The sequence below is a fragment of the Castor canadensis genome, chromosome 7, assembly GCF_047511655.1.
Source record: "Castor canadensis chromosome 7, mCasCan1.hap1v2, whole genome shotgun sequence".
In the NCBI taxonomy this organism is placed as follows: Eukaryota; Metazoa; Chordata; class Mammalia; order Rodentia; family Castoridae; genus Castor; species Castor canadensis.
In genome coordinates, this window is record NC_133392.1 from 63,959,236 (window position 1) to 63,984,531 (window position 25,296).

At 36.5% G+C, this 25,296-nt stretch overlaps 1 protein-coding gene and 1 pseudogene across 3 annotated transcripts in view; one reads left to right on the forward strand and one right to left on the reverse strand.

The window, feature by feature from the left end:
• The window catches only part of Adk (adenosine kinase), a 502,187-nt gene that overhangs the window by 26,121 nt on the left and 450,770 nt on the right, over positions 1 to 25,296 (forward strand). For 2 of the 3 annotated variants that reach the window (XM_074079212.1, XM_020160795.2), the window contains exon 2: positions 20,172 to 20,246. In XM_074079212.1, the coding sequence (XP_073935313.1) occupies positions 20,172 to 20,246 (75 nt within the window). Of the gene's footprint in view, positions 1 to 2,581; positions 2,733 to 20,171; positions 20,247 to 25,296 lie in introns of those variants that run through there. The other variant, XM_074079213.1, reaches the window with a different exon arrangement.
• LOC141425108 (U2 spliceosomal RNA) lies at positions 11,762 to 11,908 on the reverse strand (annotated as a pseudogene).

Sequence of the window (25,296 nt, forward strand, 5' to 3'; positions counted from 1 at the left end):
TAGCAAGGAAAGCAGACTTGTATAAACTGGCTTCCTTACTAATTTCATTTTGTGAACATAATTATACTGTCACAGAGGCAATGAGAGATAAGAAAGAAGGCTAACTTAGACTGTGGACCAGCACTGTCCAGTAGAAATATAATGTAATACTCATATAATTAAAAATTTGTACTTCCCACATTAAAAAAGAAAGATGAAATTAATCTTAATGATATATTTTATCTAACCCAGTATATTAAAATATTTTCAATTTTCATTTTTTTTTTTTTTTGGCAGTACTGGGGTTTGAACTCGGGACTTTATGTTTGCTAGGCAAGTGCTCTACCACTTGAGCCATTCCACTAGCCCTATTATTATCGTTTCAACATATATTCAATATAAAAATTATTGCTGAGATTATATATATTGTTATTAAGTCCTGAAAAATCTGCTATGTACACTTAATTTTCCTAATTTGGATGCTAATTTTTCAGTGGTTAAAAAATAAAATGTAACGCTGGGGGTGTGGCTCAAGTGGTAAAGCTTACTGCCAATGTAGTTCTTGGTGGATGATTAGCATATGGGAGATCCTGGGTTCAATCTCTAGCACCACAAAAAAACCAAAACAAAACAAAAAGTGAAATGTACTCCAACCAAAACAGTAATATTATGTTTAATGGGATACAGAGAGGAAAAGGGGGCCATCCCTTTCCTGCCTGTCAAACAGGGTCATGGCCAATACCCCTATAACAAAAAAGCTAGGTTAACGAGAGAAAAGCATAAAAACTTATTTGATCATAGTTTTAGACAACATGGGAGTTTTCAGAATCAAGACCAATGACCCAGGGTGAGCTATCCATTTTAATGCTTATGTTAAGTTGTTCAATTAAGCAGTGTAGGAATGTGATTGGACAAAAAGTATAAAATCTAATGCTAATAGATCGAGTGGGGAAATTCAGCAAGTCCTGTTTGTTCTTGTCCTCTCTGTGCAGCATTCCTTACTTCACAGTATGGGGCAGGAGCCTTTCTGAAATGTGGGGTCTTAGCATCTATGTACTTATCATAGTAAGTCAGAGAATTTGTTTATGGTTAGCTCTAAAATAGAAAGGCAGAGGAAGATAAGAATAATATTTTTGGGCTATATAGCTTGTTTGCTGGGAGAAGGCATCTCAAGTTGGTATGACTTCTCTTAGGGAAGTCTTGCTTTGTGGGGTAAAAAGGGAAGCAGATAGGACAGAAGATCAGAGAGAAACTTTGCTTCTGAGGCTTTCACTTTGGAGTATTGTTTTCAGAGCTTCAACAGAAAAATAACATTGCTTTAGTTTTAACTTTATTAAAAATAAGTTACAAGCTCAGTTCTTTAATCCCATCAGCCACATTTTAATATCGCATGGCATTGGGTTCAGTTTCTGATGTATTTCAGATGCATGAAATTGATCACCTTCCTATATGGTTATTAAAAGAATTCCCTGGGATGATGTTGTTTGCAAATATATGTATTATTGTACAGAGGGTAAAGAAAAGCCATTTGGGACATAAAGCAGTTACTGGTTTCCCCCCTCCCAATTTTTCACACTGGGGCGTGAATTCAGGGCATACACCTCGAGCTACTCCACCAGCCCCCTTTTTTGTGATGGTGTTTTGGAGATAGGGTCTCCTGAACTATTTGCCCGGGCTGGCTTCCAACCGAGATCCTCCTGATCTCTGCCTCCTGAGTAGCTAGGATTACAGGCATGAGTGGTTATTATCGGTTTCTTAACCCTTTAGCTGACTACATTGTAATGTTAAGAGCCAGGAGTTCGAGTACCTTTCAGTCTTTTTCCTGTGACTTTAAATGCCTGTTTTATAGCTTGCATACTTCTGAGGAAAGTGAGGTATTCTGACAACTAAGTGTAGCAAATAGGATCGTGGAGTGGGCCTAGTTTGGTTCCGAGGGCATAAAAGTTTATATGCATTCTTGGAACACGGGTCTCACCCACCTAGATTCTGATTCAAAGTTTAGAGTGAACCTGCAAAGTTCCATATTAAATAAGCTTTTAAGTGTTTCTGGAGTTCCAGATCTTTTCATACCATCAGACCTCAAAGGCCGGGGAATCGGAATTGATCTCCTTCTTGCGGCTATTGCCACGTGTCCGCTTTTCGCGGGTTGAGGTTTCCCAGGCGATCGCTCTTCTCTGCAAATGGTTTTTGCAGGCTGTTGAACCCCATCCGCGATTTACCCTGACTGTGTCCCTTTCCTAAGTGCTGTGAAAGAGACCTAGCTTGCTGAGGCAGATTGTGGCCATGTGACTGCGAAACCAGTTGCCAGCGGCGCGGCCATTTTTGAGGCGGGCACCCAACCTTGTGCCTTGTGAGCCAGGCGTTGGGGTAGGGGCTCCTGTTACCAGGACTCAAGATGGCTACCACGCCCGCTAGCCAGCCTACAGGCCACCCAGCCCGCCCGCGCGCCAGCGAGCGGGCACGAGCCGCACGGGCTGCGCGCCGTGGCCGTGGCGCTGGGGGACGAACTCCAGCTGTCCGCCGGGGCGGAGCGTCCGCCCTCCCTCCGGCTGCCGCCAATGAGCACACGGAGCCGGCTTGCCTGGGGCCGCCCGCGCGCGGGGTGTGTGAGGACGCGCTCTGGTCGCTGAGTGCCTGAGCAGAGGAGCAGTTGCTGTGGTACCTGCTGCTGCCCAAGCGAGCGAGCGGACGCCGAGCATCGGACGCGGGCGCGGTGGCGTGGGGCAGGAAGGTGAAGTCATGACGTCCGTCAGGTAAGCAGCAGAGCGTTGAGGGCGGCAGCTTGCACGGCGCCCGGCTGCGCGAGCCTCCCCACCGCCTGAAGGCTGTCGCCCCCTTTCTTGGGTGTTTTGGGCACCCCCTTTGTCGCCCGACCCCCTCTTGTTGGTGGTGCTCCCTGCATTTCTCATTAGGGCATTTCTGCGTTCCTCAGAAGTTTTTGGGTCGGTGGCACATGGTACTGTCCAGTTATTCGCCGCTTGGTTGAGGTGACCCTCTCTCAGCTTGTGTAACAGATTTCTTATGAAAAAATGTAGCAACCTCCCGCGCCCCCCCCGCCCAACCTCGGGGTGACCCTGGTGCCGAGAAATGTGACACGAACGATGGTGTGTCCATGCCTGCTGTCCACGCCTCTGACAGAACTTCATTGTTGGACATGAGCAGACCCTCGGAGTTGGCTCTTCTGTGAGGCAGGTTGATAACCCCCAAGTTGTGAAATTGTGTGTTTCCAAACCGTCTGTGATTGGAATTAGTACTCTAGTTCTTGAAGGTACCATGTTTAACTGCTTTTATCTGAGAGTCACAAGCGAGATGAATTTTGTGAGATAGCAGTAAAACGAGACCCCGGTTAACCTTAAAACGAGTCTCCAGGTTTTGAAATGTTCTTTTTTGGTTAATGGTTGACAGGGTCACAGGCTTCTCCACCTTCTAAATGTATTCTCTACTCAATGTTTAACAGGCAAATTCAATTGCTTCTAAAGAGATAAATTGCCTTATTTACCCAGTGTTTTGAAATGCCTCTTTAAAAGTAGACCTTGGCCTTCATTTTCCCAAAGAAAGGGAGGCCCCAGCACAAATACGGACAGAAGTAAAGTTGGGGCTGTGAACTTTCAGAGGCATAAGTTCTGGTAATTTAACAGAGTCTCATTTGTAATTTTGACTACACATTTTAGAGATAGCATTAGAACCTCACTCTAGGATAAGATAAGATGCAATGGTGAATTTGGACACAGTCTGCTTCTCTTAAATTGCATAATTCTGTACTAAAATAGACAAAGAGTATTTGTCTCATCATGGAAAAGGAGAAACTCAGGTGCTGAAATGTGGAAAACCACATGGGAAAGTTTCACAGTAAATTACATTGGGGCATATAAATAAAGCTTTTAAAGCTAGTGGTATTTTAGGATAAATTAGGGTAATGTTATGCCGTGTGTTAATTCCTGTTCTCCCCACTCCTATTTCCATTTCCATCCTCACAGACTGCTGCTAATTAGGTGCACTGGTCCAATGCTCTCTGTCTTTAGAATGTGTTCTTATTTTTCGCGGTACGGAGTTTGAACTCAGGGCCTTGTTCTTGCTAGGCAAGGCCTCTTGAGTTATTTAGCTGGACTGGCTTCAAACTGCTATCCTCCTTATCTCTGCCTCTTGAGTAGCTAGGATTACAGACATGAGCCACTGATGCCTGACCAGAATGTGTTATGTGGATTCAATTTTTTTTTTTTTTTTTTTGGTGCTGGGAATTGAACCCAGGGCCTCATGCATGCTGAACAAATGCTCTGTGTAGATTCAGTTTTCATTGACTGTCATCTTTCCTCACTGGAAAAATATGCAAGTTTAAAGTTTCTGCTGTTTAGCAAGTGAGAACAGGATGTGTCTTTTAGTGTACGGGTTGAGTGGTTGTTGTTTCAGAAGATTGACTTAAAAGTTGACTTCAGTTTTTACATACTTTGAAAACATAGATAACTGATAATGAAGCTTATTTGTGTTTGCTTCTTCAGGTGTAGTCTGTTTTTTTAATCTTCAGCCATAGTGACATGGTTAGAAAAAATTCTCTTTCAGGTGTTACCTAAAGCAGCAACTACATTTTTTTGCCTGAGTAACTGGAACCAAGAAAAGTTCATTGCTTTGTGCAAAGTCAGGATGTAGTTTATGGTGCCTTTATAGGAACAGTGTACGGCTTAAATTTCCTGAAAAAAGCTGCTTCTGTGGACAAAGATGATAAAGTATATATTGTGAGAGACCTGTAGTAACTCTTTATTTGTAACTCTTTATTTTTATTTTTCCTTTTTTCTTTTATTCATATGTGCATACAATGTTTGGGCTGTAGTAACTCTTGCTTTCCTTTTTCTGGTCCTGCAATGAACTTCATTATGTATATTCAGGAGTAGGCAGGGACCCCTCGGAAGATGAAGTAATTTTATATGGTGGCAGTTTTGAAAGTTCCTAGTGAAGTCTGCAGTTACTATGGTTAGGTCATAGTTTTTTCAATCACGATGTTAGACGTTGCCATCTTGTGCTCAGTCTAACAGCTCAAAAGATAGGTATTATGACCCCTTTTACTGTCCAGGTTCCTGCTTTTACTCCATACTTAAAGTATTTTTTGCTGAATGTAGTAATATGTCAGTCTTTGCAATGAGTGTGAAAAAATACGGGATTGGTAATCAGACCAGTGGTCAACATACCTAGGATTTAATTGAGGGTTTTTTCCAATTCTTTTCCACTCTGAACATTTATTTAATGAAATAACTCAGTACTGGCAATAGTAACATGTATCCTACAGTGTTATTGGGTAAGTGTAAAAGTACTTTTAAATTTTGTTTTATTTTGAGACAGGGTCTGGCTGTGTAGCTCAGATTGCTGTGTAGCTCAGACTGGCCTCAAACTTGGAATCCTCTGCTTTAGCCTTCAAAGTACTGGAATTATAGGTGTATACCACCACACCCGGAAATACATATAACTTTTAAAGCATTTTAAAAATGCATTATAGTCTTAAAATGCAGTTTGAGTTCTCCAGGGAATGATATGTTTCGATCTTAAATTTTTTTTGGTGGTAATGGTGTTTGAACTTACTAGGCAGGCGCTATATCACCTAAGCCACTTCGTCAGCTCTGTATTTTAAATTTTTAAACAGAAAACAAACTTTAAGTGAAGATACTAAAACCCTTGATTTATTCAAGGTCATGTAAATAGTTACTTACCGTGAACTAGCACCTAGATCTATAGATGCCTCACTCAGTGCCCTTGTAGCATAGCATTCAGCTATTAGAACTTCCTAATTAATGACTTTAAACAAAAGCTTTTTTTCTTTTTAAACTTAAGATTTTTTAATTTGGCTGGAGATAGTCTTTCATCATTTGTATTCTACCTGCTACATCATTACTGGCGAAGAGTCTAAATTTACAGCTTTTAAAACCAAATATGTTCCAAGAAAAAATTATCTTTTGTTATGTATATCAGATTCCATTTAGTTTTCATTTGGGAAATGATAGAACATTTTTGATAAATTGATGCTTTTGTCGTTTTTAATTGGCCCAATAGGAATGTTGAAGCCTGAGTTAGATTCAGGAGGCATAGTAAAATGTAGAGGATCAGGACTGAAAGAATTTTTACTGAACTTTTGTCTAAATTGGAGTGGTAAATCCTTCTTTAACAGTGGAAAGCGTAAGATAGAATTTAGATGTTCTCATCACTCCTTTATGCACTTTTCACTGGGCAACAGTATTGTAAAATACCTTTTTGGGATATTGCCTTGTTTTCCTAACATTAGTATCTAGTCTGGTTTGGGGCATTGCTTACAGCCTGGGTTTGTGTCAGAGACTACGGGGCAAATGAGTTAGGGAAACAGGGAAAGGGTTGCTGTAGAGCTAAAGAACTCTGTTCTTTGGCTTTCCCAGACAGTTTAGGTTTGGTCTAAGACTATTCTGGGACTCTGGATATGACTGTGCTCAACATGATGATTCTGGAACCACTTCTGTGGATTGGGCCTACGTTGGAAAATTTATGTGGGTTGGGTGGGGTCCTGGGGTATTTTCTCCTAACACTCAAGGCTTTTTGAGGTGCATCCAATAGATCTGCCAAGCCACTCTGATGGGGAACTTTCATATGGAGACTAAAATCAGGCTAAAGTTGAAACTTTCTTACTTTGTTGTTTTTATTTCTTTAGAGTACTTAAACAGTTTTCGAACTCATTTTAGGACCTGTGGTTTTTTTTTTTTTTTCCATAAGAATTGCAAATTTTAGATTACTGCATAACTTTTTTGAGATTTCTTAGTGAGTCAAATAAGCTTTTAAAATGAAGTCAAATTGTTTCATTTGAGAAACAATTTCAAAGAACTAAAACAGTAATCTTTTTCTTATATGCAGCGTGTCAGCTGTTAATGCTCATATTTATAAATAGGTCATCTGTTTGAAAAAAACATACAAGGTTTTGTAACTCCGAATCTTTCCAGCCACAGTATTGCTACATTAAGCAGAACTGTCGAAGATAAAACCGGAACCAAAATGATTGTGTAGACTGTTTGAATGTTAACCCTTCCTTCCACACTTGTCATTAGTCATGTCTCTTTACCTCTTCATGCTTCCCTGGTTTTAAGTTGCTATTTAAAAAAATTCTGTAATAAAGCATAAGTATGGGTTTTTATTTTTTAAATAATAAAGCTAGCTTATAAATAGGATGACCATATGTCCCAGTTTGCTCAGGACAATCCTGGATCATGCCTGTTATCTTGATATAATTATTAATATATCAGCATCTATATTTATAATATCAAGATCAATATGACATTAATATAAATATTACATTATAATCAATCATAGTAATTATATATTATTGCTGTTAACATTATATTAATGCTATAGGTATTAATAGCTTTTCAGTTATTTTCAAAAGCGTCCAATTTGGATAATAAATTATCTGGTCATCCACTTATACAGAATAGTCATATTTTTAAAAGTTTTTTTTGACGGCACTGGGGTTAACTCAGGCCTTTGTGCTTTCTAGGCAGATGCACTACTGCTTGAGCCACTCTACCAGCCCAGAATAATATGTTTATATAGTAGGTTTTAGTTGTTGAAATGTTAATTGAAATAGGGCCCCAAGATAATGGAATATTAGCCTAATTTGGCTAGGTTTGGATAGTTCTCTTGGTCAGACATTTTTGTCTTAAAGAGAATTCTGAATATCAAAATGTAATATATTGGACAAGAGAGCTCATTATTTGAAGTTTGAAATCATTTATTTGCTGTCTGACTTTCGGCAAGTTATATAACCTTACTGAACTTCTTGTTTCCTCCTCTGTTAGAGATAATGACAATACCATCCTATTATTATTGTGAGTCTCTAAAAGATTATATATAAAAAATGTGTTATAAGCTGAAAATTGCAATATAAGTGTTAGTCATTACGTCACACCCAAGGTTCTGAAAACCAAATTTAAAATAATTTTATGTAGCTTAAGAGAACTTGTTATTTAATGGAGCATTTACAAGTTGGAAATGTTTTGCTGTAAAAGAGCAGGAAACTAATGGTAGTTGGAAATATATGTTGGGTTAAAGATTTTTTTGGGGGGAGGGGCTGAAATGTCAACATACTTGTATACTGAAAAGAATGCTGCTGGTCAGAGAGAAGAGATCAAATATTCTTGCAAATACTAGAAGAGAGAATATTCGGAATACAGATGGGAGGATTGGCCTTAAGTACCAAGGGACACACATGACCCTTGTCAGGCCACTTTTTTTTTTTTTTTTTATTTGGCAATGCTGAGGATTGAACTAGGTCTTTGTGTATGCTAGGTAGGTGCTCTTCCACTGAGCTATTCCCCTAGCCCTACTTTCTGACTTTGCTTGTTTTAGAACATAATATAAATGGAATCATACAGTAAGAACTATTTATGTTTGGTTACTATTGTTCATCATAATTTTAGGGTTCACCCATTTTGATGTATGTGTTAGTAGTTTGTCCCTTTTCATTGCCGGTAATATCCCGTTATATGTATATACCAACAGTTGTTCTCTTGATGGACTTGCTTCTAGTTTTTGGCTACTATGAACATTCTTACAGAAGTCTTAATGTGGACTTGGTTAAATACTTAGTAAATGAATTGCTGTATCCTGTGGTAGATTATGTTTACTATGTTCAAAGTCATGAGATTTTTTTCCCCCCAATAGAAATTTTAATTTCATGTTCCTACTAGTGATGCTACAAATGTTCAGTTGCTCCATTCTTGAAAATGTTTGGCATTTTAAATTTTATTACATTCACCCTGTGTTCCACTGTGGTTTTAATTTGCATTTCTTTGATTACTAATGATGTAATAATTGGTTATTTGCTTATTTTTTTCTTTTGAAGCATCTTTTTTTATGTAGAATGAGGTCCCTAACTTAGGATAGTTTGACATAATGATTTTTCAACTTTAGAATGGTGTCAAAGCTATATGCACTTAGTAGAAACTGTACTTTGAATTTTGATGTTTTCTGGGCCAGCAGTATGTTACAATTCTTTCCTGATTCTGAGCTGTGTCAGTACACTGCAGCAGCTCCCAGACAGCCATGTGATCCCTAAGGTAAACAATCAGTACTCTACAATGTATTATGTTGCTAGCTATAATATTTGTAGGTTAGGTGTACAAATACATTTTCGGTTTAGGACATTTCCAACTTAAAAGGGTTTATCTGAATGTAGCCCAGGTATAAGGTCAAGGAACACCTGTATTTTGATTGGGTTATCTGTTTTGTTTGTTTTGGTTTTTTGAGACAGGGTCTTCCTATGTGGCACAGGCTAACCTTGGACTCCTGATCCTCCTGCCTCGGTCTCCCCAGGGCTGAAGTGTGTACCACCTGGCGTCTAGGTTTTTTTTTTTTTTTTTTTTAGTTCTTTTTATATTCTGGATTAAAATTATATGTTAGATTCATATCCCCCTTCAAACAGATATTTTCTCCTGGTCCTGAGCCATTCTTTTTTATTTTCTTAATAATGTCTTTTTAGAGCAGCAGTTTTAAATTTTGTGCAAGTTAAATTTGTTGATTTGATTTATTTTTATGGTTATCTTTTGTGTTTTTAGAAATCTTTCCTTAACCAAGCAAGGCTTATAAAACTTCTTTTATCCTTTTGTTTTTTCTAGAAATTTTATAGCTTTACCTTTCACATTTAGGTCTATGATCCTTCTTAAACCAATTTTTGGCTGTGATGGCACAGTTTCTCAGAAGGTTCTCAATTGACTGACTAGGTACGAATCTTTTCCTGGGTTCACTACTTTGTTCTGTTATGTATTTGTGTATTAATTATTGTAGCTTTGTAAGATTATTATTGTTACTTTAAACATTTGGTAGAATTCATTAGTGAAGCCATTGAGTCTAAAGTACTTTTTAGGAGAAAGGGTGGATGGTTTTAAATTATGAGTGCAATTTCCTTTGGATTTTTTTTTTTTTGGTGGTCCTGGAGTTTGAACTCTGGGCCTCATGCTTGTTAGGCAGGTGCTCTACCACTTGAGCCATTCTGCCAGCCTGGGTTCAGTTTCTTTAACCCATAATTGTTGAGATTTTCTATTTTTTTCCTATGTCAGTTTTGGGAAGTTGTGTTTTTAAAGGAATTTATTTTGGTAAGGTGCTATAAAGTTGCTCATAAAATTTCTTAAATGTCCTGTTGTTCCCTGTGGGAAGTACTTTATGTCTCTCCTTTTTTTTTTTTTTTTTTTTTTTGTTTTTGTGGCACTGGGGTTTAAACTCAGGCCCTCACCCTTGCTAGGCAGGCACTCTTACTGCATGAGCCACTCTGCCAGTCCTGTCTGTCCTTTCATTCCCTAACATTAGTATGCCTTTTAAACTTTTCGATCAGTTTTGCTAGGGATTTAGCAATTGTAATGTTCTTTAAAAAAAGAAAAAATCCAAATTTTGATTTTGTTGAATGTTTTAAAAATATTTTTCTATTCAATTTTTTTCTCATTTTTTTATTTTCTTGCTTTTACTCTTTTGAATTAATTGGCAGTTTTTCAAGTTGAAAGTTTTTATTACATACTTTAAACTTTTCTTATTTTTTAATACATGTAATTTCCTATATAAAACCATTCCCCTCTACTTCTTTAGTGGCATCATAAAAATTTGATATGCTGTGTTCAATTCAAATTACATTATAATTTCTACTATAATTTTTCTGATTTATATGTCATTTAAAGCTTATTACCTAATTTCTTTATATTTAAGAATTTTCAAGTTATCTTAAAAAATTGATACACTTTTTTTTTTTTTTTTTAAAGATAGGGACATTGCTTTGTAGCCCAGGCTGGCCTGGAACTTGTGATCCCTTGCCTTTGCCTGCCAAGTGTTGGGATTATAGGCTTGTGCCAGCAGGCCTGGCCCAATTATTTATTTATTTGTGTGTGTGTTTGTGTGTGTGTGTGCGCGCGTGAGTGAGACACATACAGTGTGTCTTGGACAGTGCCTTGCCAAGCAGCCCCGGCTGGATTTTGAATATTATTTCATGCTATTCAGAGACTATATTGTCACATATAATAAACACATATCTGTATAAACACATGCAGAGAATATATTGTTTAGAATTTCACTAATATTTACTGAGATTAGTTTTATGGACTTGCCTGTGGTCTGTTTTGGTGAATATTATATGTGCTTTTGAAGTCTTTGATTCTGTTCAACAATATTTTGAGTAAAAAACTCATACCTCAATTGAGTTTAGTGTTTTATAAATATTTATTAGGTCAATTTATTTATTATTTTGGTAGAGATATGATTCATATACTGTACAGTCACTTAGCTTAGTAGTTTTTGCTATACTTACAAGGTTGTACAACTACTACTATCTAATTTCAGAACATTTTCATCACTTCAAAGTGAAACCTTATACCTGTTAGCAGTCATTTTACATCCTGCTTCCCCACCTCATACATCCTTTGGCAATCGCTAATCTCTTTTTTGCCTTTATGAATTTGCCTATTCTGGACATCTCATGAGTAGAATCATGCAATATTTGTTTGACATTTTATGCCAGGCTTTTTTGAGGTTAATATTTTCAAGGTCTATCCATGTTGTGGCATGTATAGGTATCTCATTTCTTCTTATGGTTGAGTAATATTTCCTCGTATTGATACGCTCCATTTTGTTTATCAGTTCATCAACTGAAAATATTTAGGTTATTTTCAGTTTGGTTTATTATGAATAATGATACTATACACACTCATGTACAAGTTTTTGTGTTGTCATGTTTTTTTCTACTAGGAGTGGAATTGCTGGATCATGTGGTATTGTAGGCGGGGGTGGCGATGGTGGGGAAAGAGTGTACACCATTCCTGGAGGCACTGCAATACCAGGTACATGTGTGGAGTGGATAGAACAAACTCCTATACCATCTTCCTGGTCCAAAAATGCATATAATATATTGTCCTTGGACTTGATCTTAGCCAAAAGTCTAAGCGATTATGCTTACTTTTTTTTTAAGGAACTGCCAAACTGTTTCCCAGAGTGGGTGCATTATTTTACATTCCCACCAGCAAGACAATTCTTTCATATTCTTGTTGGTACTTGTTATTACTTTCCAGTCATTGTTGAGAGGCCTTATGTGCTTGTCCAGGCACATCTTAAACACTTAGACAGGCTTTACAACCCTCATGACTGCTTCAGGCCTTCTCAGGTCTTCTTGAGCATGCCTACAACCCTGGGCACATGCTAGTGACATCAGGATTGTCAGGAATAGTCAGAACTTTTCAAAACATTTCAAAAAAATGACTCATGTCATTCTACCACTTTTACTTTTATGTTTCTGATTAGCTTTTTGTTTGCCCCAATTGCCTTAGGCAGCTGGGATGTTAAACAAATGCAGCTAGTTGTTTATAACAAATACTCTTGGAGAAAAGACTGTTAGCACTGGGCAAGCTCCTAAATCCGGTCAAATGAAGCCTTGGGAGTGGGGCTTTTCAGGGAACTGCCAGTTAGCTGAAATAGTAGCTGTTCTCAAAAATGGGGGTTTGAAAGTGCTCCAATGCTGTTCTCACCCCTCCAGTGGCTGCTTTGCACCTGGATTCTACTGTGTTTGAGGGTTGTTGCTTTTCAAGACTACTGTGGAGTTGGGGTGAAGGAGATAGGAATAGAGCAAGTCAAAATGCCACAAAGTTCTTACTGAGATTCAGCTGACTTCGCATAGCTTTTTATTTATTTTCTTTAGATTTGGAGGATATTGTGACTCTATTACGTAAAGATGAGTCAGTTTTGTAACCTAAACATATTTACTTGTTAAAACCATATTAATACTTAGTTATACAAGAAAGATAATGGGACAAATGAGCATTTATGGAACTGTATGTCAGTCAGGCCCCTTGCAGAGGAAATTCCCAACATGACCTCATTTATTTGTGAGGAAACAGAGCAATTCTTTATTAGATGCTCACATTCATCTACTTGTCTAACATCGTCAGCTTTCCACTTCTTGGCAGTTTCCTTCAAATACAACTGTGTATGATCAGTTGTCAACATCTTAGAGCACACTTTCCTCATTCACTAGTCATTAGAGGAGTACTTGGGCCATACAGATGGTTGATTCAACCCATTCTGTAGAAATTGTTTTCTGAAGACGCTCTCCATTATCAAACCTGGAATTGGATGAATTTTTGTAACCTTTTTTCCTTCTTTTTCTCCACATCTGGCTAAAGCAGAGTTTTGACAAACCGCAACCTTACCTATTCTCCAGAAGAAATCTGTTATGAAAGATAATCTTGCTGGGGATCAACTCTGACTGCCCAGTGCTTGTCTATTTGAGGTGGAAAACCATTTTATCTTCAGTTCCCCAGTTTGGAGTGACTCTCAGCCATCTTTTTTGAATTTATGCTTTTCAGATTTGGCAAGCTATTGATTAATATTTTAGAGTTCTAAAAAGATAATTTTTTTGCCAGTGTTTTTGTTGCTTTTATGGAAGGGGGGTTTTTTGGGCAGTTTTATTCTGCCATTTGCAGTGATGTCACTTTGTTTTTTAACTTTTTTTTTTTTTTTTTTGGCTGTGTTGGGGAATTGAACCCATGCATGGTAAGCACATGCCATATCACTGAGCCATGACCCCAGCTTCTTAATTATTTTTTTAAAATGTTTTATATCTCTCCCACTTTTCTTTGAAATATTTTGTGATCACAAGAAGTTGCAAAGAAAACTCTACTCACAAGAAGTACAGAGTTCCTGTGCACTATTCAATCAATTTGGTCCAATGATATTCCATAATCATGGTATGTTACAAAAACCAGGAAACTAAAGTTTGTATAGTACTATTAAGTTGAGTACAGATATTAAAATTTCATCAGTTTTTTATACACTTTAAACAAAACTTAGATGGTGGTGGCATACAGTTGTATAAGACTTGATAATGTCCAGATTTTTGTAACTATTACCACAGTCAGGGTATCAAACTATTTGGTCACCACAAACTCCTCCATGTTATGCCTTTATGGTCATGCAGTCCCCAGACTTTAACCCCAGGCATGCAGTGATCTGCTTTCTATGATTGTAATTTTGTTCCTTTGTGGGTAAACGTTTTATAAGTGTAATCATAAAATATGTAACCTGTTGATAATAGCTTTTTTTTCTCACTCAGCACAATGCCTGTGAGATTTATCCAAAAAGCTCATTCCTTTTTATTGCCAAATACTAGTCCATTATATAGGTGTACCACCATTTGTTTAGTCACTAGATTGTTTTCAGTTTTTTTTTTCTGTTACAAATAAATCTGTTATGAATATTTATATGCAGGTTTCTGTGTAGTTTTCATTTTTCTAGGATACAGTAGTACATTTTCTTACTTGTATTTGTGCCTGCCTGTTTTGTCACCTATTGAAAGAGGGTTGTTAAAATCAACTAAGATTGATATTTTGGGCTTGGGGGTATAGGTCAGTAGAGGTTATAACTAGCATGTGTAAGATCCCACATTTCCTCAGCACCACAAAAAAAAAAATTATTTATTTGTTTATTTCTTTTTTTCTTCTCAAGATTTTCCCCCCAAAATGTTTTCAAGCCATTTTATTTGGTCCATCCAAGTATAACTTTGTATTGTTATCTTTTCTTGATGAATTGAACAGTTTATTTTTTGAAAGTTATCTTTTTTGTTTTTGTTTTGTTTGGAGGTACTTAGGGCCTCATTTTGTTAGGCATCTCCTATATAACTTGAGCCATTCCCCCAGCCTTTTTTGTTTAGTTATTTTTTTAGATAAGGTCTCATGTTTTTTGCACAGGTGATCTTCCTACTTATACCTCCCTCATAGGTGGGATGACAGGTGTGTACCACCAGGCCCAGATTTTTTGTTATGATGGTGTCTCGAGAACTTTTTGCCTGGCATGCAGTCTTGGGATTGTAGCTGAAAGTCACCATACCCAGCCTGCAATTTCTTTATATCTTGTAATAGTCCATGTTTTAAAGTCTGTACTGTCTGGCATTAATGTAGCAACTGCAACTTTCTTATGATTAGTGTTTTCATGCTGTGTATTTTTTCTAACCATTTCAGACTTTCTGTTTCCTTGCATATAAATTATACTTACTGTTTTTATATATATTTAGAGTATCTGTACATTGAATTTGGTCTTTTTATATAAATGTTTTTAATTGGTATGTTAATCCATTTCATTTAATGTAATTGCTAATATGTTTGGGTTTAAGTAAACCATCTTTTGTTTCATCTTTCTTACCTTTTGAGTATATCTTAGTATTTCATCTTATATTTACTATTGGATTTTTAGCTGTACTTCTTGTGTTGTCATTTAGTGATTGCTGTAGGGAGCAATCAGTCTGTCTTGTATTTGTGTTATGTAACTTCATCTTCCAGATAAGAACCTTTAAAAATCTAACTTTACTTTAGACCTAGCCCTGACCTATGGGAGCAACTGCAATCTGTTGATAAAATGGTTAGAACCTATGGTGCAAAATCACTTAAAGCCATGTCATTATCATATGATAGCCATTGGGAATACACATGTAACTAAGATTTAAAAAACTTTACTCTTTATTATCTTGTTGATTGAGATCATTTGTTTGAGATAAAGTACAAAGCAACCCATAACATTAACTAAAAAGTCCATCAAAAGACTTTTAGAGCAGGGCTTGGTGACACATGCCTGTAATACCAATATTGGGGCTGGAGGATTTTGAGTTTGAAGCCAGCCTGTGCTTACATAATGATTTTGAGTTTAGTTCTGGTCCACATAGCAAGGCCATCTATCTATCTATCTATCTATCTGTTTATCTGTCTATCTTTCTATCTTTCTGTCTGTCTTTATCTCTCTCTCTCTCTCTCTCTCTCTCTATATATATATATATATATATATATGTAATAAAATAAAAATTTTAAAAAGGACTTTTAGAACTAAGGGAGTGGAGGGAGGAATAAATAAATCTTTGGGAGGGAGGGAAGTAGTGCCTTGTTACACAACACAAGAGACATCCACATTGGGAATGGCATCCTCTGGAGGATGTGGAGGGGACAGCTTCTGCAACTTTTATGGTAGCCCTTGGGTTGACGTTGTTCAGAAAAGATTTACAAACTGGCATGAGAGAAAATTTTAAAGAGATGATTGGGAGTGTTCCAAAGTAAAGGAAGTAGGCAAAGGACCTTAGGCAAAGTCAAATACAGGGAACAGTGAAGAAGAATGGTTAAAATTGTTTGATTACATTAGAATGGTGAAAGATAATGCTAAATAGTTTCTGTATTTTGATTATCTCTACATACACATTTCTTCCCATTTTAACATCTCTGAAATTGACATATATCTTACTATGGTGTCTTGTACTACCATCAGAAATTGAAATTAAGTTATGATTAATGACATCTTGAATATGATGAAACATACATTTGAGGTAGACTTAGTGTCTTTTGAGTTATGCTTTTGTACATAACTGGAAGCGAGACAGACTTTAAATAGAAAAATACCTTGATTAGATTTGTTTAAAATAATATTTTGGTGATCTCCTGTAGGATTCATTGTAAATAAAAAATTGGCAACAATGTAGGAGTTCAAGCAAGGCCTTCAGAGAGGGCCTAGTACAAGTGGGAATGTTTTGAGGGTTCTTGATATAAGTATTTGATAAAACCAAGAAAATGTGACTAAGATGTGGTAGAAAGAAGAATCATGAATGCTAAATTTCTGGGTTTAGAAAGTGTGATTGGTACACTCATTATTAGTGTTTATTTTGGCACCACAGCATAACTAAACATTTCTGCTGGCCAGAGGGATTAATTTAAAGCATTAATATATATCAGTAGTAAAGAAAAAAGAAATCCCAGAAACTTGTATTCATTCTAATACCTATTTCAGCCTAAAATTTGTTAGCTGTTCAACAAAATAATTTAGTACAGGTTTATATTGGATGGAATCCTAAATTATGAGACATTTGAAAGTTACTGATCTCTCCCATCATCCCACCCCCCCCAAGAAAAAAGCTTGTTTAGTTTCTCATCCTCATATCTATTCCAGGAAAAGATTGATCATTATTACTAAACCTAGGCTGGTTTTGCCGTTACGCAGTATACCAATCACTGAAACACAGAGTTTTGCAAAAGAGAAAGGGATTATTCAGGAGATGTTACTCATGTTGAGGTTACATTGGGAGTTAAGAAAGTACGGTTCAGATCTGGTTGCCTGAAGATAGGGTTTAGGGGTATTTATGAAACAAAGTAGCAGAGTGGGCTGAAGTGTGGGAAAGGTGATTGGAAAAGTAAAGTAATTGGTGGTCTGTGCATGCATAATCTAATTTAATGCTGTTCATGGGGTTCATGTTCTGAAAAGGGCAGTGAGGGTGGGGCCTTGTGACATCGAAAGATCACTGATCAGACACGTGTAGAGGCCCAAGTGAAGGGCTGGTAGCTCCAGCCAGTTTGTGCTTCCTCCAGAGTTCCTGAACAACAAGGTAGGCAGCTGTTACCATTGTGACCCATATGTCTGTGGTGTTGCCAAATCGGACTGTATTGCTTAGCTATGTGACCTCTAAAATTGGTGATAAAAGCAAGTGAAGGTAGGGTATTTTGGTTTTATTTAGGTTTTCCCCTGGTTTCACTAGTTATCCCTGTATGAGTCTGTCAGTGTTTTTGGCTATAGACTAGACTTCATTTTCTAACGTAGGATAGAACAAGCCCAAAATAAATGCTTACTTTTATAGTATTATTTTTTTTTAATTACATGGCTTAGTATTTACATGGCTTGGACATGAGTCTATACATATTTGTATTTAAGAAAGTAGCCCTCTTAAGCAATTACTGTTTTAGGACTAGAATAGATAAAGCACTTGCTTAGCATGCTCAATTGAGGCTCTAGGTTTGATCCATAGCAACACCACCACCTATATATGCATATGTGTGTGTGTGTGAGAGTGTCTAAGTGTTGTCATTTAATGAAATCATATAATAGTTGCTCAGTTTGCAAGCACTGATTCAGAGGTAAATGTGACTTGAGTGGTTTAAAGTTATTTGCTTTTGGAGACAATTACATAGTTTTTACTTATAATATCATGATATCTGTGCTACTTCAGAATTTGCTTGTCCCCATCTCTTTATACTGTTGCTACAGTCAGTTCCATGGAGGTTTTGGAGAATTGTAGCCTGATAGCATTTTTCATTAGGGCCCATGCTCTGTGCTACTTCAGTGGGGGACAATAGTCAATGTATAAATAACTTCCTTTTTTGTATTTCAGTCTGGGAGCTTTGAGTCATATTTCATATTTTTTCTGAAAAGTTTGAGCAATAATTATCTATAATGGTGGGGTGGTGGACTAGCAACCTTGTTTGTATTATAGCCTTATAATAAAAATGCATTACAAAAATAAAGCAGATTCTCAAATTAAATATGACAGTTTTTATCTGTTAGTATGCTTTTAGTGGTAAGTAAACAAAAACAGCCTGAAAAGTCTGCATGCTGCAGTGCATGCCTCTAATCCCAGCTCCTCTACAGGTTGAGGCAGGAGGACTGCAAATTTGAGGCCAACCTGGGAAACTTAGCAAGATCTTCTCTGAAAATAAAAATGAAAGAAAAATCTCAGTGGTAGAGTGCTTGCTTAGCATGCATGAGGGCCTGGGTTCAATCCCCAGTACTATAAACAAACAAAAAATATCCCTGCCCCAAACAAAAAGCTGGCTTCAAATTGAAAGAAACAAAATTACTGACCTGTATAAATATGAAAAGTCCAGAAGGTGAATATATTTCCAACAACTGCACTTCATTGATGGCCAGGTTTCTCTTGCATTTTCCTGCTCTGCCTTCTGGGGTGTCATATTTATCCTAAGTCAGCCATAATGGGACCTGGAGATACTTTAAGCTGCTAGCACACACATTCTCAGAGAAGATGTTCAGTATCTGAGCAGTCCTAGAAAAATCCCTGGGTTCGTTATGATTTGACTGACTTAGGTTATATTCCCATTTCTGAAGTGATCACTAAGGCTGGAGAAATTTATTGTGCTGATTACCTTAGGCTTTGGTGTGCTCCAGGGTCAAGCCAGTCAGTCTCCCACTCTACATGAACTGGGGTGGATCGATTCCACTCAGATATTTTGAGTAAGGAAATTTGACGTGTAAAACAGAGGGTGGCAGGGGACAGATGACAAGCATACAGTTCTAGTTATTTATGAGAATGGCTTCAAATGGCCTTAATGTAATATTATTTGGCAACCACAAATCAGATATTATTTATAGTATTATTTACTTATTTTATTAATAAGTAATACAAGAATAATTCACCAGCTAAAATTTTTCCAATCATCTTTCTTAATAATGCATAAAAAATTGCTTCTGACCTTATTTATTTTTTTGTGGTACTGGGGCTTGTACTCAGGGCCTACACCTTGAGTCACTCCACCAGCTCTTTTTTGTGATTGATTTTTTTGTGAGATGGGGGTCTTGCTAACTATTTTCCTGGGCTGGCTTTGAACTGGCATCCTCCTGATTTCTTCTCCTGAGTAGCTAGGATTACAGGTGTGAGCCACTGGTGCCTGGAAAGGATTTTATTGTTTCTGGTGGCACTGGGGCTTGAACTCAGAACCTTCCCCTTGCTACTTTATTGCTTGGGCCACTCCGCAGCTGCCTCTGGTCTTAAATTTGACTTACTTAGTCCCATTAGATTCTTGTTCTTTGTTTGAATTTATTTTTGTCCATTTACATTCAGAAAAAGTTTTTCTAGGAAATCTGATTCAATGTGCTCATATTTTCCTCACACTTTAAAAAAAAATTTTTTTGTGGTACCGAGGCTTGCTAGGCAGGCACTCTGGCAGTTCAGCCACTCTGCCAGTCCCATTCCTCACACTTTTAAAATTTATTTTTTCTTTGGCAGTACTGGGGTTTGAACACAGGGCCTCGTGCTTGCTAGGCATGTGCTCTACCACTTGAGCTACTCTTTTTTTTTGTGTGTTGAGTATTTTCAAGAATCTTGCTAACTATTTGCCTGAACTGGCTTTGAACCACAGTCCTCCTGATCTCTGCCTCCCGATCTCTGCCTCCTGTGTTGTCAGGATTACAGGCATGAGCCATCAATGCCTGGCTTTTCTTTTTTGGATTACAAACCATATGGCCAGAGATGCCCAGATTCGTACATACTACCTTGTACAAATCAAAGGTTTAATAAACTATTATGTTAGGTTTATATTCAGGATAAAGTAAAGATCTTTAGTTTTATATTTGTGAACTTATTTTCAGAAGTATTTCTAACTTGTGCTTTTATTTGTGTTTTTTAGTGAAAATATCCTCTTTGGAATGGGAAATCCTCTTCTTGACATCTCTGCTGTAGTGGACAAAGATTTCCTTGATAAGTAAGTATTGTACTCTTCCTATGTACAATATGAAACATATCTGAATAATAAACTAATAAAAATTATAGAACTGAATTTACCATAAAACCTTCAACTGGAGAAAAACGCTGGAAATTTAAATGTGTTAATAGCAAGTAGATACTGTTTATTAAATAGTTGGATACAATTTTTCCTGGAACAAGTTATATATTTTGTTCATTCTCATTGCTTCTTTTACTTAGAATTTATCATTTTGAAGGGTAAGATATTTATGATCCAAATGATTAAATTACATTTTTATTACTGTCAGTGAGCTATATCTATAATGGAACCATAATATAAATGGGTGAAGAAAGAAAGACAAAATGAACAGAAAGAAGAAACAAAGTGGACAAGAAGAATATACAAAAAAGATATAATTAAAGTCAACTAATCTCTATTTTTCTTTTTTTTTGTTTTTGGTGGTACTGGGGTTTAAACTCAGGGCTTCCCGCTTGGTAGGCAGGTGCTCTACTGCTTGAGTCACATCTCTACCTCTCTACTTTTCTTTTAATAATAAGTCTCAATGTTGCTAACCTAGCTGAGAAATCACTGTGTGTTTATTTACCTAGTTGTTTAAGACCATTAGGTACATGGGAAAATTAAGTAGTAAAAAAGAATTAATGATAAGAAGTCAAGATCCCCATTTCTTTGCAAACCCTAAATTATGTGCCCAGGACAAACACTTCTTTTTAATTGAAGTAAAATTTGTATAATACAATTAATCATTTTAACTATTTTAAAGTATACAGTTCAGTGACTGCCAGTGCATTCATACTGCAGTTATCATCACTATCTTGATTGAGGACATTTTCATTTCATTAAATAGAAACTCATACCACCAGGCAGGTGTTAACTGTTCCCTCCTTTAGCTCAGTCTCTGGAGAACCATCAGTATACTTTTTGTTTCTATGGATTTGCTTCTTCTAGGCATTTCATATAAGTGGAATATGACCTTTTGTGTTTATGTTGATTTATTTTACCAGCATAATGCTACCTATGTTATAGCATGTATCAGGTCTTCATTCCTTTTTATGGTGTAATAACTTTCTATTGAATGATGTCTTCATTCCTTTTTATGGTGTAATAACTTATTGAATGATGTCACATTTTGTTTAAACATTCATTGGTTGGCGACACTTGGATTGTTTCCACTATTGTCTAGGATTATGAACAGTGCTGCTTAGGAACATTCACATTATAAACGTTTGTGTGGAAATATGTTTTCATTTCTCTTGGGTATACACAGAAGATTAGAATGGCTGGGTTATATGCTAAGTCTCTGTTTATCTTTTTAGGAACCATCAAAACTGTTCTCCATAGCAGCTATACCATTTTATATTTCTTTTAGGAAAGTATGAAGCTTCCAATTTCTGTAATCCTTGCCAAAACTTACTTTGCATATAAAAAATTTTCCAGCCATTGTAGTGGTATTGAGTCATAACCTCACCATGGATTTGATTTTCATTTTTCCAGTGACTAATGGTGGCATCTTTTCATGTGCTTACTGGCCATTTGTATGTCTTCAGCAAAATGTCTGCTTTTCTTTGCCCATTTATAATTCATTTATTAATTTTTATTGTTAAATAAAAGTTCTTTATAGATTCTGGATGCTAGACTGTTACCAAGTTCATGACTTGCAAACATTTCTCCCATTCTGTTGATTGGCTTCAGTCTCTTGATAAATGTCCTTTGATGCAGAAAAGTGTTACATTTTGATGAAGTTCAGTTTATGTCTTTTGTTGCTTGTGCTTGTTAATTCCAAGATCATTTATGCTTATGGTTTCCTCTAAGAGTTTTATATTTTTAGCTCTTAAATTTAGGATTTTGTTCCATTTTGAGATTTTTTTTGTTTATCCAGGCATGATAGCACATGCCCATGGATCCTAGCACGTGGGAGGCAGAGGCAGAAGGATCACAAATTTGAGACTAGGCTGGACTGAGGCTGGGGAATGAAAATGGAGGGAGGGAGGAAAGCTTGGTGGAGCACTGAGGATTCTTAAGGCAGTGAAGTGGTTCTGTATTTTTTCTTTTGGCAGTACTGGGGTTTGAACTCAGAGCCTCATGTTTGGTAGGCAGGTGCTCTAACTGAGCCACTCTGCCAGCTCCAGAGTATCCCTTATCTTGAAGTGCTTTTCCTTTGTTTTCTTCTAGTATTGTGTTGAGAAATAAGAATTTACTTTTAGTCTTCTACTTGGATATCCAGTTTTCCCATCAGTACTTGTTAAAAGTGGCCGTCTTTTTATCCAATGTATGTCTTTGGCACCTTTGTCAAGAATTGGATGGCCTTAGCTGTGTGGATATATTTCCAGATGTTTTATTTCATTGGTTTACATGACTCTGTTTTTGTGCCACTACAACATTGTTTTTATTACTATGGCTCTGTAGTTAAGATATTTGCAGCATTACTCTTTTTGCTTAGGATTGCTTTGGCTGTTTGGGGTCTTTGTTCCCGCTGTATGAGTTTTAGGATTGTTTTTCTAGGTCTGTGAAAAAAAAGTCACCGCAATTTTGATGAGGATTTCATTGAATTTATATACTGCCTTTGGTAATATAACCATTTTAATAACTTTTTTTTCTGCTGATCAAACATGAGAATATGGAATTTTTCAGTGCTTTATAGTTTTCACTATAGAGGTCTTTAACATTTTTTGTTAAGTTTATGCCTAGTTTTTTTTTTTTTGAGGCTATTATGAATGGGATTGTTTTCCTAACTTATTTTTCAGCAACTTTGTTGCTAGTGTACACAAAAGCTACTGATTTTTTTTGTATGTGTTAACTTGTGTCCTGATATTTTGTTGGAAGTTTTTATCAGATCTAAGAGTCTTCCTGTGGAGGCTTTAGGATCTTTTAAATATAGGCTTATATCATCTGCATACGGGTAGTTTGACTTTTTCCTTTCCTGTGTATGTATCCCTTTCTTTCTCTTGCCTTGTTGCTTTGTCTAAGATTTCAAGCACTGTGTTGAGTAAGAGTTATAGTGGACAGTAGTGTACAACCTTGTTTCATTCCTGAGGTTTTCTTTTTCTTTTTGACTGGGATTTGAATTCAGGGCTTCATGCTTGCAAAGCAGGTACTGTATCATTTGAGCCACACCTCCAGTCCATCTTGCTCTGGTTATTTTGAAGATGTGGTCTCTTGAACTATTTGCTTGGGCTGGCCTCCTCACTGATCCTCTGGATTTCAACCTCCCAAGTAACTAGGATTACAGACGTGAGCCACCAGCACCCAGCCTCATTCCTGACTTTATAGGAAATGTGTCCAGCTTTTCTCCATTAAGTATAGTGTTGGCTATGGGTCTGTCATATCCCACCTATTATTACATTGCAGTGAGGTCCTTATATTCATAGTTTTTTCATGCTTTTATCATGAAGAGATGTTGGATTTTGTCAAGATTTTTCTGCATCTTTTGAGATGATTATCACATTCTTGGCCTTGTTTTGATCCTGTTTATATGCTGTGTTATGTTTATTGATTTGCATATGTTGAACATCCTTGCATTCCTGGAATGAATTCAAGTTGATCACAATGTGTTGTTGACTTTATTTCAAGAATTTTTTTGAGGATTTTTGCCTATATGTTCATCAAGGAAATTGTCCTATTACTTTTTTTTTGTTCTGTCCTTATCTGGTTTTGGTATCAGGGTAATACTGTCTTCATAGAATGAATTTGTTAGTATTCCTTTCCTTTCTAGTTCATAGGATAGTTTGACAAACACTGCTATTAATTCTTCAAAGGTCTGGCAGAATTTATTTATAAATCCATCTCTTCTTGTGCTTTTCTTTGTTTTGAGGCTTTTTATTACTGTTTCAATCTAATTGCTAGTTATTGAGACCTATTAGGTTTTTTTGTATGTATGTCATATGTATCTAGAAATTTATTCATTTTCCCTCAATATTCCAGTGAATTAGAGTACAAGGTTTCAAAATATTGTCTCATGTTCATTTGAATTTTAGTGGTATCTGTTCTAATATCTCTTTTTTTATATATAATTTTATTAATTTGTGTCTTTTTTTTTCTTTCTTTTGGTTAGTTTGGCTAAGAATTTGTCAATTTTTGTTTATCCCTTTAAAGAATCAACTCTTTATTTCATCAATCCTTTATTATTCTTTTAGTTTCCATTTCATTAATTTCAGCCCTGATATTATTCTTTCCTTCTCCTAATTTTGGGATTGGCTTATTACTGTTTTTCTGACACCTTTGGGTACATCATTGCACCCGTTGTAGCCCATGTGTTTAGGTATATTGTGTTTTCATTTTCATTTGATTCTAGAAAGTTTTAAATATCCTCCCTGATTTCTTCAGTGATCCACCTGTTTTTCAAAAGTGTATTGTTTGGCTTGTAGGTATGGCTCAAGTGATAGGGTGCCTGCCTAGCAAGTGCAAAGCCTTGAGTTCAAGCCCCAGAACTGCCAAAAAAAACCAAAAAGAGTATTGTTTAGCCTCCATGTATTTGTATATTTTCTCTTGTTTTTTTTTGCTGTTCTAGTTTTATTCCTTTGTGGTCTTATAAAATATAGGAATTCATTTCAGTTTTCTTGTATATGTTAAGACTTGGTTTATTTTCTAAAATATCTGTTTTGGAGAAAATTTCATGGGGTACTCAAAAGAATTTGTTTTCTGAGGTTGTGTAGTTGTCTATTAAGTCTGTTTGATCCATAATGTGATTTGATTTAACTCTGATGTCTCATGGTTGGTTTTTTGCCTTGACCTATCAGTTGGTGAGAGTGGAGTATTGAAGTCACTCACTATTATTGTGTGGTGGTGTATCTGTGCCTTTATATCCAGCAGTGTTTGTTTTATGAAGTTGGCTGAACCAACATTCACTATGTGTATGTTTATAATTTTTATATCCTGTTGATAGAATTTCTTTCTTTCTTTTTTTTTTTTTTTGACAGTACTGGAATCTGAACTTAGGGCCTCACTTGCTAGGTAGGTGCTCTACCACTTGAGCCACTCTGCCAGCCTTTTTTTGGTATCGGGTATTTTTGAGATAGGGTCTCTCAAACTATTTGCAGGCTGCCTTAGAACT